General features: G+C 41.1%; 2 protein-coding genes and 1 long non-coding RNA gene across 5 annotated transcripts in view; 2 read left to right on the forward strand and 1 right to left on the reverse strand.

Annotated features, from left to right (window-relative positions):
• LOC111272506 (uncharacterized) overlaps positions 1–5577 on the reverse strand; it is a 35814-nt gene extending 30237 nt beyond the window's left edge. For both annotated transcript variants that reach the window (XM_022854001.2, XM_022854002.2), the window contains exon 1: positions 4704–5577. The gene's annotated coding sequence lies outside the window, so the exon portion shown is untranslated. The remainder of the gene's footprint in view (positions 1–4703) is intronic.
• A 127-nt stretch (positions 5578–5704) lies between these two features.
• Positions 5705–10153, forward strand: LOC111272507 (uncharacterized). The gene is made up of 2 exons (XR_002687558.2): positions 5705–6009; positions 9611–10153. It is a non-coding gene; the product is annotated as an uncharacterized LOC111272507 (long non-coding RNA).
• Positions 10154–12058: 1905 nt separating this feature from the next.
• Positions 12059–17427, forward strand: LOC147751849 (uncharacterized). Of its 2 annotated transcripts, none has more exons than XM_086973325.1 (2): positions 12059–12374; positions 13805–17427. In XM_086973325.1, exon 2 carries the CDS (start codon positions 13838–13840, stop codon positions 14996–14998), a length of 1161 nt encoding a protein of 386 aa, XP_086829451.1. In that variant the 5' UTR covers positions 12059–12374; positions 13805–13837; the 3' UTR covers positions 14999–17427. The 2 variants fall into 2 exon arrangements, with proteins under 2 accessions (XP_086829451.1, XP_086829450.1); XM_086973324.1 differs by lacking the exon at positions 12059–12374 and adding an exon at positions 12381–12846.
• The last annotated feature ends 1317 nt before the right edge of the window (positions 17428–18744 follow it).

Genomic DNA, 18744 nt, shown 5'->3' on the forward strand with positions numbered 1-18744 from the left:
CTGCCTTTGTATGCTCAATCTGACTCTTAACGACACTTACGTCTGAGGGTACGCACCTTACTGTTCATGATAACCCATCGCCTTCATAAATGTAAGTTAATCTCGCATAAGAGCTGATGTCAAAATACATGCGTTTTAGGCATCAAAATTCAGAAACCTATACAGCGAGCCAGCACCTGACGAACATATATATACCGGAATCGATATGAAGGCGCTATAGTACCCGCTTTACAGTTTTTCAAATGCAAGTCTTTCCAAAATAGTAAAGTATGACTGCAGACACAGCCTGTGCTCGCGCAGTCCGCAACAGTACAATCTTCGTTTTGACTTCACGCAGAAGATCGTCGACGTGTACTTAGGAATACCTGCACCTGTGTTGAGTGTAACGCTGAGCTCTTTCAGACGAAGAGAGTAGGACCGCTTTCAGTAATACCTCGCTGAGTTCAGTAGTGACATCCAAGCTTTGCAAAAGCCGCGAAATCACGCGGTGACGCTGCAGTAAAATAGTTCACGAACTCGTCGCAGAGGTACGATTAGTTCGTCTTCTATAAATGCCTTGAACTTCCGGGAGTTTGACGCGCTCCAACACAAAACGTTTTTTTGAGGTAAATGCGTACAGGCACTTATCATGTCTTCGAACCCGCGCACAATGTGTTGACGTGTGAGGTGGTGCTTCACGCAAAAGCCGCTTGGATAGATGGGTTTTGAACCCTTTCCACGTCTCTGCATTGGCCATAACGGATTCGAACTAATATTTGGCTAAGTCTGGTAGGCTGCCATGGGCAATCCTGAACAGGTGCATACACACGTGTATTGGTGCATGGAAATCGTACACTGATATTTTCGTATCGTCCATCATCATAGATTATCCCATTATCATAGATTTATGTCGCGAGTGGTTGGCTGAGGTTAAAATGCTTATTTTGAATAATGTAGCCATGGTATTATGTCATACTGCATATACCAAGCTCCTGTTTTTACCTTCTATGAATGATTTAGTGATTTCAAACTGTCGCAAAGTAAGACCGGGTAATGGTATTTTTTAATAATTTCATGCGGTTATACATTAAGCGTTGGTTATCCCCTTTAGCTTAAAGTTAAGTTTAACGCTAAACCGTTATAACATTAAAAACGTGTACGCTACGTCTTAGTTACGTCTAAAGTTAGTAACAACTTTATATCTATTGTTAAGGAAGATATGTTCCATGTAGGTACTGGTGCTTAGTAAAGTAGAAAAAGATTGAATAAATTTTATTCAATGTAGATTCCAATTTTCTTTATATGAAAGGCAACTGAAGGTTATACTAGAGTCGAAAATTCTGTACATGTTTTGTTTAATAGCTAAGGCTGGTCCGAGCGACTTTAACGATGATGTTTATTACAACAGGGATACTTGTAATTAGGTACCTATTTGATTTTAGTTAATGCACTTTGGCGGAACTCGTTGAATGGTCCCTAAGATACAAAATAATGTAATGACTCCTATGCTCAAAACAACTAAATCAGTCCAGAAGCCAACAAAGTGATAGCTATAGGCATACGTAGCACGCACACATTTTCATGTAGTTATACTTTCACGGAAAGAAGCCTACCTCCCGTATAGAACTTTATTTGGAATTTGTTGAGAACCATTTTGAATATTTGTACTAATAGTCGCGTTATAGACAAAGCGACGCGCAAAGCGTTTTGGAAGGGTGCAGAAATAGCTACACAGAATTACGGAAACATTTATAAAAACTAAAGCGCTTTCTGGCAACTTAAGCTCGAAAAAGAACTACTAAAAAATTCTGTGACAGATCTGTGTGGTGCGGAATGCTCTTGCTTCCCATTTTTGGTTTGGGGAGTTGCAGAAAGCAACGTCGTCGCAGTGGAAAAGAGTATTCTTTGCAGTTTGGAAAAATTGCAAAAATTTAACGAAATTCCTTCTACAGTGATTCACTGTTGATTTCTAATTGATTCAGATTAATCTAATTAATACAATTAATTCACAGTTAAAATGACTTGTGTGCTTCAAAGCTGATTCTACGCGCAAATGATTAGATCACAGCGTCCACTAGCCTTAGGCCTTGAATGTATTTTCCTTAGTAGGGCAGCTGTAACGAAATAAACGTTGCTAATAAAGTGATTAAATGGATCAAAATAATATCGAGTCATTGAAACAAGATCACGATACTTGGAGCCGCAGCCCTCAGAAAAATTTCAACCACGAAACTTCCAACGCGTAGGTCTGCAATTATATTATAGATTATGTCATGCTATATGTAATGCGGATCAAATTCGTTTGTATTCGGACAGAATCTGTAAAAATATAACAAATTAGGTAAAACAACAGAATAGCTATTGATTTATACTGTACATAAATCAGGTTGGGTATAACATTAATAAAGCGAATTGAATAGTTGAATTTATAACAAAATATTTTTTTGCTTATTTTTTAAGACTTTATAGCAAACGTATATCTGGATAAACAGTGATATAAAGAGAACAACTCTCGACCTGTACTCCTAGCTCGCTTTGTAGTATTAAGCTTATCTAATAGTCATATGACTATTAGTATCAACTGGCGAACGATTAGTATGAGTGCCAGCGAATATTTGTGCTCTTACGTCTTATGTAACACACACCACGTAAGAACGTGACAGCGTTTTTTTACGTTTACTAAATTCAAAGAGTGTCCATACACACACACACACACATATAGAACAAGGCATTTACTAAATTGTCGCCTAAAACCCAAATGATCTTAACCAGTTCAAATGCATATTGTGGTCGCTGAGTTACCGATGTTTGTCGGGGATAAATGGTCAGAGAGCCGCGCCTAACAAACGAGATATATATATAAGAGAGCCGCGCCTAACAAACGAGATATATATATAATCTTAGTACGGTATATTGAAGAAAAACAATCGGCTTTATACAAACACAATCGAATGCAGTAAATAAGAACTTTCAACTATTTTTTTTCCAATAACTGATTTTCTCTGTGTGCGTTCTCACGTCTGCCTTGTGCTTACACTATTCGTATGATAGCAGACGTTGGCACAGAAGTTGAACGACCCATAAATTTGATAAGGTTGCCCATATGCCCCGTGTGTGCTTACGTATTCTTAAATTTTTTAAACGATGACTCTCCGTTTTCCGCTGACAGAAAAACAATATCATCGCGCATATCGGCCATTAAGGTAGATATATATGGTGATGACACTCTCTGTAGCACCAAAAACAAGTAGCATATAACTTCTACTGGATTCTGGTACATATAAAGTACAAAGGTACGCATAAATTCACACCTAAAATTTGCTAAAATTCTTTCCTACATTATGCTTGACATGGTATGGGCTTCGCATTGAACACAACCAATTCTAGTCACGACGGGCTCTGGACCAATGAAACAATAACATTAAGACCGCTGTAACCATAAAACAAGAAACGAAGAGGGGTGATACTAATGACTTCCGGACTTGTTCGCACTTGGTTTCATATTGATGATAACCCATCGAGTCTTAATCTTCATTCAAGGTTTGACCAGCCGACCAGTCGCTGATAGCCGAAGCGACCTTTTCAATATCAATTCTATACGCCACACATACTTTTTATTTTAAATGAACCCCTTCAAAATTCATCACAAAAGTTACTAAAGTTATCAAGTAGCCAAATAGTAATGGTGGCAATAGCAGCAGCCTAGCGAAGAAATGACAAATTTTGTATCCTCTGTTCCGTTTGGATGTTCGCAGTGTGGAGCACGAACGTCTAATCGATCCTACAGTCAGCAACTGTGCTGCCAAGTTAGCTTCTATTAAAGAAGCAGATTGGCAAAAACACGCTAGTACTACATTAAACAAGACATATATATATTTCCTAATGATATATATATATATAGCATTAGGAAATGGCAGTAGCATACGCAAATCTTAGCAACGTAGTAAGCAAACTTGGTATGCGTCTAGGTAGTTAGATATTTATGGATTTTTAGTTTTCTAAGAAAGGATCCCTACATAATCGCATCCTGTTTCATCCTCGATTCATATTTTTCCAAGTAAAACGTGACAGCGTTCATGACCTCGCATCGTCGTAGGTAAGTGCTGCTAGCAATCTATTTGCCAGCCAAATCGGTAAACACGTATAAAATTGTAAAAATGTTTCTCTGTGTAAATATGCGGCTAGCCACTCAATTAGCTGGAATGGAACATAATAAACGCGGGCCGATACACAGACGAGAAGATCCTCCTCCTCCTCCCCGATTCCCTTCCGACCTTTAAGTAACCCTCGTTCCGGGCGGCCAATTCCCCTGGGTGGCCGACCAAGGCCATCGGCCTTGACAGTTCTAACTGCAGCGGCAACAGCACAGCGAGAGTTCGGACCTGTTCCGGTTAAGTCTCTCACATAGACTCAGTCATCTCTTACATACACTGACGCCAATCCCGATAGAGTTGAACACACGGACACACAGAAACCACCATCATCATTATGATGTGTGGGCTGCACGTAAACACCGCGTGCCTAACAGCAGTGAAGTCGATTCTACCAAAGAACAAGGAATAATCTGTATAGTTATAACACAACGCCTTTTCCCAACTAGCGTTAGGATCTCGTACCACTTCGATTTTTTTCAGTTAGCTGTATCAAACAGGAATACGAAGCGTTAGATGGGAGCACAGGATGTTGAATATAAGCAATTGCAAGAAGGTAAGAGATTCACGTACCTTGATGAAGTTCATCTATTCGTGTTGGTCGAATGTATGTCACACCGTTTCCTGCTTCTACTCCTGTTGTTGTTGCTGACGAAAAAATATCAGAACAGGATTTTTGATCTGCCAGATCAGTGGAAGCTCGATGGAAACCATTTATCATAAGGGACTTCTGCGTATGCCTCTTTACTTAAAGCGCAGATTGAGAAAATTTTCCCTCGGGGTCGCAACTGTTGCACGCAAGACAGCACAATCCGTCCAGCAAACGAATTCGATGCTTTTCTCTTCCTTGGCTTCTCTATCTTTGTCGGTCGTCGGTAGCGTTTTATGCTTAACTTTTCGTAGCCGACTACGAAAAAGACGGCCAACGTCGTCACAATCGGGACGACGTCGGGGCGACTAAACTCGCTCAGCCCTGGTACGCTTGCTGGACCAACAACAACGCACTAACCTAATCATAAAGCCACTAAGTGACTCAAACAATAGATCCGGATGTTTGATTTGTCCCAACTTGCACCTCTGGTGCTACTCCTGCGAATCTTCTCCACTTCTGTTAGTACTCGCATGCAGCGACGACCAGCCCCTAACACAAGACGGAGAAAGTCAAAATTTACAGCGCTTTCGACAGTCTGTCGTGGCACTCGCCGTTCCAACGAAGGAAGCAGGAGATATTCACGCGCTCGCACGCACTATTGTAGTCGTCAAATAGCTTTTTTGTCGTTGAATACTATCCAGCCGCAGTCGTCGTCGTCAGCATAAACGTCAGGATTAACAGCAGCGCACAGACAGGAAAACGCACAGAAAGTAGCGTCGTGCTCCGCTGAGGCACTAACCTGGCTTTCTGCTGCTTCTTGAGGACAAGCAAGCAGCGAACCACCGTCGCAGGCGCGCCACGAGACTACCCAAGTACAGCAGCCGGGATCAGCCGCTCGAGGGCGCGCGGGTAGCTGCTAGGCGAGTGTCACAATGGAGAGGGAGAGCGGCGTCGCTGACTGTTATGCGATAGCGAAGATAGCTGCTACCTAGGCAGACGGACAACGCACGAACAGCGGACGGCGGGCGAGTCGGCTGAGAAAGCTGTCAGCCAGGCCGGCGGGCAACGGGTGCCTGCTTCTGCCTTGTGCTGCCGATGGGTCCGATCGAGAGCAGAACAGTACCGACCGCAGCAGCGACGACGGCTGAGGTAGTTGTATTGGGAGCGCCGCTGAATGTCATCGCCGTGGGTAAGGGATGACGCGAGGAGATCATATGTGCTGTCGAAGAGGAGACCGAGCTGACCAAGTAGTTGTGGCTATGACCTATTTATCGAACGGCCGTCCGAGTAAGTAATAGAGCGGTCGCCTACTGCGGTTGTTCGCAGCCGTCGTCCTATGCTCGAGATAGTGATGATGACGTTTTTCGTGCTTTTGTTCTTGACTGCCGTTTTTCTTAATCATCGTTGTTATTCGCGTATTGCCCCAACATCGTAATCGTGTCGGTGACGGTGAGGGGCAACGTTAGCCAAAACGGCGTCGGTAACAACGCCGCTCGTGGCACTTGCTGTTTAAATATAGAAGTTGTTCGAACACTAGCTGTAGCTAGAGTGCTCCCGTAATGACCATCTAGTTAGAAAGGAACATTGCAAAGATGGCCGGAGGGTAAAGTGAAAAGATGGAAAGACGGAGACGCAAAAAAAAACTGTATCTTCTGTCAGCTTAAAAAGCAGCACAGATCAGCAGCGCGTCTATGTCTAAGTACTAGTCACGCTGCTCAGCAGCGTCGTCCGTGCTAGTAGACCCACTGCAGCTACTGCTACACCAATGACAGCGGCAGAGATGGCGCGTAAGAAAAACGAGTGGCATCGGCTGATATATAAACAAAGAGCCAGAAGCTTGATTACAAACAGAGCGTTGCAGACCCACCTCTCCTCTATCAGCAGCCAATATATCCATTTACGGCTGACCATAATTGAACACACGCACACTCACAGAAAGAAAGTCGGAAGATAGATAAACAGAAACACGAGGGTGTGTAATCACGCGTCTGAGAGTGTCCAAGTCGTAATTTGGTCGGCGTGAGCAAACCACGCAGATACATACATTGCGCAATATATCCCGTTTATACACACATTTATCAAGCCATATTGATATAAAAGTAAATATAAATAACAATAAACATTTTAAATTAAACACCTACGTTACAAAGTCGCCTTGAGCATATATCGGTCAAAAATGGCTGATAATTCATTTCAAAGTACGTACATAGTGTCGTCACATAGGTTACTGTTGTAATTTAAGCAATCTTCTGCATTAACAGTTTCAGGCTTAAGCTACCAAACTGAATTAACGACCGCGCATTGAATTAACACTTTGATTGTAAACTGAAAATAACGTAAAACTTGAAATATCGACTTTTTTTTTTTGTTTAATTCGAATGAGTAGCTACAAGTATTGAGCTGAGAATAGAACGAGTATTGGGAATAGAGGGAGCCGAGGACCGAATTCGCGAGTCAGTTGCGGCCTCTTATAAAATGTTCATGAACGGCAGTGTACTATTTGACACCTACTTAATGGAAACCAAATAAAATAGACTTGTCAACATACTAATTCTTCAAACACAGTTAATTTACACATATTGGCTAATTATGATATCATGTTCTATAGATTCCGAGAAAGGAAGGCAGGGAGCTTTCAGCGCAAATTCGGGTTCGATTGACATCCATATGGAAATGATAAAGATTACAAGTAATCGCGTGTTAAATATTGTTGCCCTAAAAGTCAATGATCATGATATGTGCATTGCGTATGTATGAAATATTTCCCTTTTCTCATCAATCAGCCCTAATAGTAAGTAGGCTACCTAAGCCAAAGCATCGTGGTGCCATCTAGAGGATTTCGATGCAACTACCGCCCGCTGGAGGCGTGTCTTAGAAATTCAGGGGGGTTTGGGGAAACGAAAATGCACGTAGACAGTGTGTGTCGATGTGTGCATGTATGAGTACGCTCTTGCGTAGTAGCACGACATCATAGATGAAACCTTACTTGACCACTTACTCGACCACAGAAGCAGTTAAGTCTGCGCGTGCTGACTTTGATATTAAATGCAACTGTACTTATTTGAAATTATTTGAAGATCAAGCAAGCTAAAGACCATTCCCAGCATCTTGTTAGTTGCCCACATTACTTTATATTTGACCACTGAAACAAACTTAATATGAACTATAAAACTATCTCAGCTATGTTACGGATCAGCAGTCGCTATTCAGGCTGTGATCAGAGAGTTAGCCCAGGGATAATTCTCCATGACATCGTTGTGACATCGGCAACGGTTCTTGTCTATCCCTACATTTACTAAACGCGCTACTAGTAATCTCGCACGCTGAACTTCTCATATTCTCAAACCTGGCTGTTTGAATATTCGCGTTATGATGCTTTTTTTCCAGAAGCAGCTCAGCACTGAAGGACGCATGTTTGACTTCAAGTAGTATCAAATAGACGCGTAATAGCATAAGGTATTTTGCCTTCTTTCAATTGTTCAGGGTGTCCCAAAATACCTTATGCTATTGCATTTGCCAACAAAATAAATCTTAGTTAATCGCCGATAAATCTGAAGCGACTAACGGTGATAGTGGATGTAAAATTATCAATATTTAATTAGTCGCCCTTCATAAAACACTATAATGCTGATTAACGCATTTCTTTAGAACAAGCATAAAGATGATTTTGGATACGACTCGTTCATACTTCGTAAAATCTTTTTTGTCCTTCTTTTGTTTCTAAAAATGAGATCCACTAATGAAATAGTGTCAGTGAAGACAAGTAAAAAATAAATGAGGCAACCTTCGGTGTTTTATAATAAAACAAATATTTCTAACAACATTTTTTTTTTAGGAAGAAACACATCAGTTACGCAGCTTATTCAAATAGCCAAGGACTGGGTATTAATTGAAACGTCAAAAAAGAATTGGCTCCCCCCTCCCCCCGTCCAGACCCCAGATTAGTACTTTTTGAGCCAGAAAGCTACTTAAAAAAATCTTCCGATCGATCACCGCTTTGCAGAATACAACTACTCTTCAGCTACTTTTGGTGTTACGGAAAAAGATAAGTTTATCCATGGAACAAAGGAAGTATTTCCTTTAAGTGTCCTTCAGGCATTTTGTGGCGCTTTCTGTGTCTTTTCCTAGACCTAAGATCAATGTCCTAAGACTTAAGACTATCAGGTTAAATGTATGCACCTGGAATGCCCCTATTACTTGCATAGATCCTAATAAAAAAAATTTCAATCCAGCCTAAATAAGTGAATAATCGATTCCTGAAGACGCCTTCGCCTAATGCGAAGTTTATAAGGTTTGTCTCTATTTGAACCTACATGGTGAGACAATAGGTAAAACGAACTACAGTAAACATGATCCTATTATATATATATATATATTGGAAGATGTTTCATTTTTAATTAAATCTGCCAAATTTAGTTTGTCGTTACCTTTAGCCAATAGCCGAAATAGTATGTCGATATGGTGTGGATACGGTAAGTGAACATATTATTACTTCATGAACTTGATAAAATGATCGGTTCGTTATTATCTGAATGCGTTGCGATTTTATGTATTACGGTTTCACTTATTAAGGCAAGAGCAACCAGCCATCAAGGTATTTTGATTCCTTCTAAGCTTGAACAGCGTTATGGGCTCGCAACACCGAATAACACAAAAGCAAGCCTCTCCAACTTATAAATATATTATATATGAGTAAACAATACTAATCATAAACAATCAATAAATACGCTCTTACGCCAGCATCCCTTGTATTGTTAACATACAACTAGCGACACCACAGATCTTCGAAGCCGATAGAAGCTCACAATTTAACAATTCGATGCTAACAGAAAGTTCTTTTTACGTTCATCCACCGACAACGGCTGAATTTCAACTAACTGAATTGTAGACAGAATCGCGTTGCAGGGATACGAAGCCACAAGGAGCCACTGGATGTCACCGACCTCACTATCATCAATGGGTTCTATTGGCCCTCAGCAACAATAACCCCCATCCTAATGATCAATAAAGTTATACCTCCTATGATACTCGAACAGTACAGCAAATTTTCTTTTGTTATGGCTTGATTTCACGGGGAGTACACACCCCGATTTGCGATCACTAACGTTAAACTTACCGCGTTGTCGTTTGGTGCTACATGTGTAAAAAGCTGACGATTTAAAAATGTATATATGGTCACATTCGACAATATTGCGATGCCTAAATAGGTTTAAAATACGAAAAAAAATCTATCCTTTAATGACAACCTTTGATTCGTTACGTCGACATCTTCAGAACGAGCTTAACGATGCTCTTCTTATAGAGTACCGAAACAAACAAAATCGAAGCCATATGTATATATATATATATATATATATAATGTTATTCACTATTATAAGCGCACTATTAGTATTATCGTCTTAATAGAAATATTTGTGTGGATGTAAAGATATTCGTTTTGCTCATTTCTAGTGATAACCATTCTATGAAATTTCTCAACACCTGCATCCGGCAAAAACCTAAAAAATTGCCAGCCTACCAGTGCTGTGGTATATATATTGCGGTAACTCACACCTGTCTTATACATTAGAATAAAAAGCATTTTTTTTTTGATTAATTTTTTGATTTTGATTAATTGCCGATTGAACCTTACAGTCACTACAGTATTTCAATTCAGGCTATCTAAATGTAACAGTCGTTCGGTCTGGTTGACCAGAAAAATGTTGTAGCTTGGCATCTGGACAAAACTTGAACTATAGGAAATATTTTCCCAAACTATGGTCGAAATGCTATTGCTGTGTATCGTAGACAATACAGCGTTAGTAAAATCATTGCTAGTTTATCTTGGCTTGAAGGTTATCTTTTTTTCGAACATTTACAGTTGTCGTTTTATAGAACGCTTCTTAATTAGATAGCCCAAGGTAGTTTCGATAATGCGTTCTGTAATCGCCTGTATCAACGATTGGATCCGATGCCATTCGAACTAATGATTTATTTCCATAAAGCCATTTTGTTGAGCATCTTTACCTTATGTTTCCATAGTTTTATGCGTTTCGACCCTGTTGTCTGATAGCATAAACCTGATTTCCACCGCCGCCAGCTTTCTATGTAGATGTCCTCTCAGAACTTGCGATCTAACGTCACTAACTCAATTGTCTGAATGCGGAAACTACGTAGATAGAAATTCTTCGAGCTATTAACGCATAGCCTGGATTCGCTTACCGTTTCTCATCCAGTGAATTCAAAAAGAACTCTATTCACAGTTAATAAGATTTACTACACATTGTGCTAAGTCATTTAGATAATTTTAATATTGTAATGTTACTACCGTTGGCATTTAATGAGCCACGCGCGTTGCATGGAATTGTTAGATGATTTTTAGAGGTGAATTTTCTAGAACCAATATGGCATCTAGACTTGTACGTTTGGATAAGATCGACTTAATTTTAGAAATCGTCTATTTTAATCGGCGTTGTATAATCAGTGTGCGGGATAAATAGATCTCGTGTGCAGGCACTTGCTACAAGATATGATAGTTGCAGCATGCGCCTCTTGAACAAAAGACGTGAAATTCGTTCATTGGAACATTTTACTCATTCATACAAAAATAAGTAGCAGGCAAGGGGCATCACACAGAAAATGGGTATGTTAATTAGGAAATTGTTTGTAAATCTATAATTATAGATTAAAATTGTGGACAACTGAAATCCAAGGACAGGACTTTCATGCCCATCTTGAGTGAAAAGAGGAACTTTTTTATCACGAATAGCTATAATTTAGCATTCGAATCTCTACCAAACCTATTTGTTTGACAACAGCAAACATAAAATAAGGTATAATTAATTCCGAACCATCAAGTAAAGACTTCGATGTGAGCACCATGATAGTAAGACGCAAGACATGGCCTGCTAAATACTGCGTGGCCAATATACTGCGTGCGCGGAGCACGATCTTTGCAATTAGTAAACACAACCCGATCTTTCTGTAAATCGATCGGTAATAACATGCGTGCACACACACACACTTCTGATTTTATTGGTAGTTAGCAAATACTTAATAATTAAGAAGTAAATTCTTTAGTAAAAATATGTAACTGTATTGGCACAGAGAGCTTCGATAGTCTGCAGAACACGGATAAATTATAAACAAAGACGGTAATCAACGTCAACTTCGCGCTATCCATATGCTAGCCATGGGTTACAATACATTTAGCGGCGTCAAGCTTGCGTATCAAACTGCCATCAGTACAACCTTGACGATTTAAAAGAGGATTTAGAGTCTACTCGTTTCGCGGTGTTCTACGTTATAGGTCGGTATATATCTTCTCTAAAGCTGTGGTTAAGTGTTTGTTGTGCTGCCCATCTTGGATCACGCCCGAAGTGTAACCTAGTCAATAATTGACTCTGTTGAGCGCTGAAAGTCCATGATGGCCGTTGACAGATTATTGCTCTCTTCCGCTGTATTCGATTACGATCGAGATTTCTGATCGCTTGAATACCCTGATAGTGCTTTACGCAGTAACGAAGGAATGCAAACGTTGCTATGGCTATATCCTGAACTTCGTTTCGGGAAATCACGGAATCGAATACACACAGTATTGTCTTATTCATCTGTTTTGATACAACGAAGCGTCCCTGCCGCGACGCACACAAATCTGATTACAAGATTAGAGCGTAAGTGCGATATTGATATTCTCAAGAAATGGGAATCCATGCTAATGTTTAGTGTTGCTTTGAAAAATTTAAACATCTCACGACTAAACGAAGATAGGGATCTTCACTGTGTGAGGCTATCTCCGTCAGATTCAGTGGGGTGTGATCAATTTTGCAAGTAATGCTCTTCTCTTGTTACGAAACAAATGGAATTCTTATGCATTCTTTAAGATGTCAACATTTGGGATAGGCCCAGTTCGGTCCCATGCACTATTGCGACAGGGCAAAAAACCATTCGGTTCGCATTGCAAAGCGATTAGATGGATAGATCAATAAGGCATTTATTTGCACCTTTCAAATCCATACCGTGGTGACAACTAACTTCAGCTTCCTGTATGCTGTAAAGTGAAATTGTCACAAAGCAAAAAGCAACTTAACTTTCCAGAACTTTCGAGCTTCTTCACGGGCGCATGGTGTATGGCCTATGTCTCAGGTATAAAATCGTAAACGACAATAGGTCTTCAGACTGCGCTCAACAGTTTCTCAACGACATGGTGATCTTCATCGTGATTTTCTTGCGTGGGGCACATTACGAATTCCCGTAACCATTGAGCCTACTACAGTTAACAAGAGTTTATTCGCTTTGGCCTAACAACGGTTTTTGGAACTGTTTACCCCAGCAAATGTATACTTGTGAAGGATGTTTCTTTTTAAATAACGTAAATGCACGATCGTCTTTAGATTGAAAGTATTGTTGTTGAAGATGCACGCCAGTGCCGCGATGTTTTTGTGCGTTAATGTAGTGAAGCTTCTATACTGTGGTGGATATTCTAAATCAATTCCTATATATTTCGAAACGATAACAGAACAATGATCATTTCTAATAATTTGTTAACAAATTTGTAGGAATGGGAGCGTTAGAGTCAATTCATATATTCAAGATATATTCACAAAGGCTTTCGAGAGATGCGTGCCGCCGTTGTTGTCTGGATTCATGATTAAACACTGTATGAAAGCCTGGCAAAACACAGGGTTTTTCTCTCCCTTTGTGTGTATTGCTTTTAACAAAAATCACCTACTGTAATTACTTCCGAGTTAGCATTGGTTACTTATAGAATACAAACAACATGTACCCTTGTTAATTTATTTGAAACTACATATTACGTGTTGCGGCTCTTCCTTAACCATACTTATAAAAACCTGGCCATCCACAAACCGCAAATGCTGGCCAACATCTGTTTTGAAATTTTTGTTTTGAAAAGTCATAAAATAAATCTTTCTTGTTAGTCAACTTGTTAGCGAGTCAACTAAGATACCTATTTCAGCTTGAGAATGATTGGCTACAATTAAGTTAGCTTGGTGTCATTATTATAATTATGTGGGACATATTGTCGCCATCGGTGTCAACAAACATGACACTCCTGCCTGATCGTAGCGTTCGTTTGTTCCAGTTGCAGGCCAGCAAGCACCCGCCTGGCGCCGCTATGCCTGCCTCAACCGAAAAAAGCCACCCAAAAGTGGGCAGCGTCGGCCGCCGACTAACACCATGCGATGCATGTAATATGTTTTGTCCACGTGTCTATATTGCTGCCTGCGGACACGCCTATTGCGTGGGATGTGCTGTCGTTCAACAGGAAGAACACGGTCAACTCCGTGTTATGTGCAACGAGTGCAAACGGAGAGTGATTGCAGACCTCATTGAGATGAAGGACCAATTGGTCGTGCGCGATCTACCTTTTGCATTGTGCCCCGGTCGGGTCCATTTAAAACCGCTGGGCGGTCTCGGCCGTCGCTTGACGCCTTGTGATGCCTGCAACATGTTTTCTCCACGAGTGTATCTCTGCGCATGCGGGCATGCCTTTTGTACTGGGTGCGCAATTGTTCATAAAGAGGAAGAAGAAGGTGCAGGGTTGAAGGCGTTCTGTCTCGAGTGCAAAAAAAAAGTCACTACTGATCTCATCGAGATAAAGCCAAGTTTGCTTCGACAGATGCGTTTCGTGTGTTCCTGCGGAAGGGAGGGGACACTCGAGCAAATAAAGGAGCATCTGTGGGAGTCTGCAGAGTCTCACAATGTGACTGACGTAGCCTCAAAAGGATCAATAGATGGTCCATTTGGAGCGGAGAGCTTACTTCACAGTTTACGCGATGAGGTGCTAAGTCTGAAATTGCAACTACGCACTCTGGTTGGCGTAGCAACCAAGAAATACTTCTGGGTCGATTTGCAGAAGATCATAGACGAACACGAGAAGTCGAGACAGAAAACCATCACGAGTAACGTTGAGCCCTGGGAGGTGTGCGGATACGCCTGCGGATTCTTCTGTCAAATCAGCGAACATGACAATGAGTGTTATGTCGACGTGTTCGTCAGGACCATGTCTAATAACACTTCGCTCTCACCGTGGCCGATGAAGAAGAGGTGCATTTTTGCACTGTATGATATCAGCGGCCGCGAAGTGAAAACTCATCTGTCACTCTTCTTCCAGAACGGCAGACCGATGAACTCATGCTTTATTGCCCCGTCGTATGAAGCTGTTGCTGGTTTCGGTCCGACTAAGTTTGTTCGAGTGGCCGATATTCGCGACAGGTCGGATGAATTACTCTTTGAAGGACGAGCCTGCTTTTCGGCAGAACTTCAAGAACCGTAAGAATATTGCTACATGGAAACTAAAACGATTATCAGGTGCAGGCAAATGATAATCAAATAAAATTTGCGTTTCGCCAACATTGTTGAAAATTTGGGAATATTATCAAGTAATGTGAATCTGTGTGATTATTAAGAAATCAAATTGCAACAACAAATTGGATTTAAGTCAGCAAAAAATCAAGTCAAATAATAGAATAGCTAGAACTTTTGCTTGAGGTTAACGAAGTTGCGGGTTTGTTTTGTTACTAGTTTCTGCTCCTAAAAACAATCATTTAATTACACAAGTAACAATGGCTTTTTTTGTTATGCTTAATGATACAAAAACACCTAACATAAGGCTTTTATATAAAATTTCGATTTTTTTAATTGCATTGTTATCTTTTTATTTTTTCCATCTGAAGATGATTTTCCATTTCCGTTATAGCCGCCGAGCAATTTAATTATATTGTTCTCTTTTTAGAGACGATTCCTAGACTTTTTTTTTTGGAGGTTAAGGGGCACCTTCATAATACAATCCCGACCATCACTATAGTAAACTATAGTAAATGTGCCTTCCCTCGACAGGAGCACGAGGTTGATTTGTGGTAGATGCAAGTGTCATTTTACTTCGTAATTTCTCTAGTGAAGCCTTGCGTGACCTGTAGCCCTAACGTTTCTTAAGCGTTCGCAAAATGATGGTCGTTCTCTTCAGCATGTTTTTCGAATACTACTAGGGAATTAGTACTGTTGCCGTTACGCTCTACGGACGTCGTCTATTCTCAGGCGATTTATCTGTTTCGTCCCGCTAGAAATTTCCAAGCCTCCTGTTGAAGCCTTTCTCCCAGTTTAATTTTAATACTTAGTATTGTACTATTACCAACTAATGACATCAATTAGAGTCCGAGAATCATGATGGGTGTAGAAGACCTACCACACAAGCTCTTGCAACGCCAGATCAGTGGAAGCTCGATGGAAACCATTTATCATAAGGGACTTCTGCGTATGCCTCTTTACTTAAAGCGCAGATTGAGAAAATCTTCCCTCGGGGTCGCAACTGTTGCACGCAAGACAGCACAATCCGTCCGGCAAACGAATTTGATGCTTTTCTCTTCCTTGGCTTCTACTATCTTTGTCGGTCGTCGGCGTTTTATGCTCAACTTTTCGTAGCCGACTACGAAAAAGACGGCCAACGTCGTCACAATCGGGGCGACGTCGGGCTAAACTCGCTCAGCCCTGGTACGCTTGCTGGACCAACAACAACGCACTAACCTAATCATAAAGCCACTAAATTACTCAAACAATAAATCCTGATGTTTGATTTGTCCCAACTTGCGCCTCTGGTGCTACTCCTGCGAATCTTCTCCACTTCTATTAGTACTCGCATGCAGCGGCGACCAGCCCCTAACACAAGACGGAGAAAGTCAGAATCTACAGCGCTTTCGACAGTCTGTCGTGGCACTCGCTGTTCCAACGAAGGAAGCAGGAGATATTCACGCGCTCGCACGCACTATTGTAGTCGTCAAATAGCTTTCTTGTCGTTGAATACTATCCAGCCGCAGTCGTCGTCGTCAGGATTAACAGCAGCGCACAGACAGGAAAACGCACAGAAAGTAGCGTCGTGCTCCGCTGAGGCACTAACCTGGCTTTCTGTTGCTTCTTGAGGACAAGCAAGCAGCGAACCACCGTCGCAGGCGCGCCACGAGACTACCCAAGTACAGCAGCCGGGATCAGCCGCTCGAGGGCGCGCGGGTAGCTGCTGGGCGAGTGTCACAATGGAGAGGGAGAGCGGCGTCGCTGGCTGTTATGCGATAGCGAAGATAGCTGCTACCTAGGCAGACGGACAACGCACGACCAGCGGACGGCGGGCGAGTCGGCTGAGAGAGCTGTCAGCCAGGCCGGCGGGCAGCGGGTGCCTGCTTCTGCCTTGTGCTGCCGATGGGTCCGATCGAAAGCAGAACAGTACTGACCGCAGCGGCGACGACGGCTGAGGTAGTTGTATTGGAAGTCGAGTAGGAGCGCCGCTGAATGTCATCGCCGTGGGTAAGGATGACGCGAGGAGATCATATGTGCTGTCGAGGAGGAGACCGAGCTGACCAAGTAGTTGTGGCTATAACCTATTTATCGAACGGTCGTCCGAGCAAGGAATCGAGCGGTCGCCTACTGCGGTTGTTCGCAGCCGTTGTCCTATGCTCGAGATAGTGATGATGACGTTTTTCGTGCTTTTGTTCTTGACTGCCGTTTTTCTTAATCATCGTTGTTATTCGCGTATTGCCTCAACATCGTAATCGTGTCGGTGACGTACACACCCCGATTTGCGATCACTAACGTTGAGCTTACCGCGTTGTCGTTTGGTGCTACATATGTAAAAAGTTGACAATTTAAAAATGTATATATGGTCACATTCGACAATATTGCGCTGCCTAATAAATAGGTTTAAAATACGAAAAAAAATCTGTCCTTTAATGACAACCTTTGATACCGAAACAAACAAAATCGAAGCCATATGTATATATATATATATATATAATGTTATTCACTATTATAAGCGCACTATTAGTATTATCGTCTTATTAGAAATATTTGTGTGAATGTAAATATATTCTCATATATATATTGCTCATTTCTAGTGATAACCATTCTATGAAATTTCTCAACACCTGCATCCGGCAAAGACCTAAAAAATTCCCAGCCTACCAGTGCTGTGGTGTATATATATTGCAGTAACTCACACCTGTGTTATACATTACAATAGAAAGCAGGATGAATAGACTTTTTTTTTTTTTTTTTGATTAATTTTTTTATTTTGATCAATTGCCGATTGAACCTTACAGTCACTACAGTATTTCAATTCAGGCTATCTAAATGTAACAGTCGTTCAGTCTGGTTGACCAGAAAAATGTAGCTTGGCATCTGGACAAAACTTGAACTATAGGAAATATTTTCCCAAACTACGGTCAAAATGCTATTGCTGTGTATCCGACACCGCGTTAGTAAAATCATTGCTAGCTTATCTTGGCTTGAAGGTTATCTTTTTTGCGAACACCTACAGTTGTCGTTTTATAGAACGCTTCTTAATTAGGTAGCCCAAGGTAGTTTCCATAATGCGTTTTGTAATCGCCTGTATCAACGATTGGATCCGATGCCATTCGAACTAATGATTTATTTCCATAAAGCCATTTTGTTGAGCATCTTTACCTTATTTTCCATAGTTTTATGCGTTTCGACCCCGTTGTCTGATAGCATAAACCTGATTTCCACCGCCGCCAGCTTTCTATGTAGATGTCCTCTCAGAGCTTGCGATCTAACGTCACTAACTCAATTGTCTGAATGCGGAAACTACGTAGATAGAAATTATTCGAGCTATTAATGCATAGCCTAGATTCGCTTACCGTTTCTCATCCAGTGAATTCAAAAAGAACTCTATTCACAGTTAATAAGATTTACTACACATTGTGCTAAGTCATTTAGATAATTTTAATATTGTAAGTTTACTACCGTTGGTATTTAATGAGCTACGCGCGTTGCATGGAAGTGTTAGATGATTTTAAGATGTGAATTTTCTAGAACCAATATGGCATCTAGACTAGTACGTTTGGATAAAATCGACTTAATTTTAGAAATCGTCTGTTTAATCGGCATTGTATAATCAGTGTGCGGGATAAATAGATCTCGTGTGCAGGCACTTGCTACAAGATATGATAGTTGCAGCATGCGCCTCTTGAACAAAAGACGTGAAATTCGTTCATTGGAACATTTTATTCATTCATA

Source organism: Varroa jacobsoni, unplaced genomic scaffold, assembly GCF_002532875.2.
Source record: "Varroa jacobsoni isolate VJ856 unplaced genomic scaffold, vjacob_1.0 contig02463, whole genome shotgun sequence".
Lineage (NCBI taxonomy): Eukaryota > Metazoa > Arthropoda > Arachnida > Mesostigmata > Varroidae > Varroa > Varroa jacobsoni.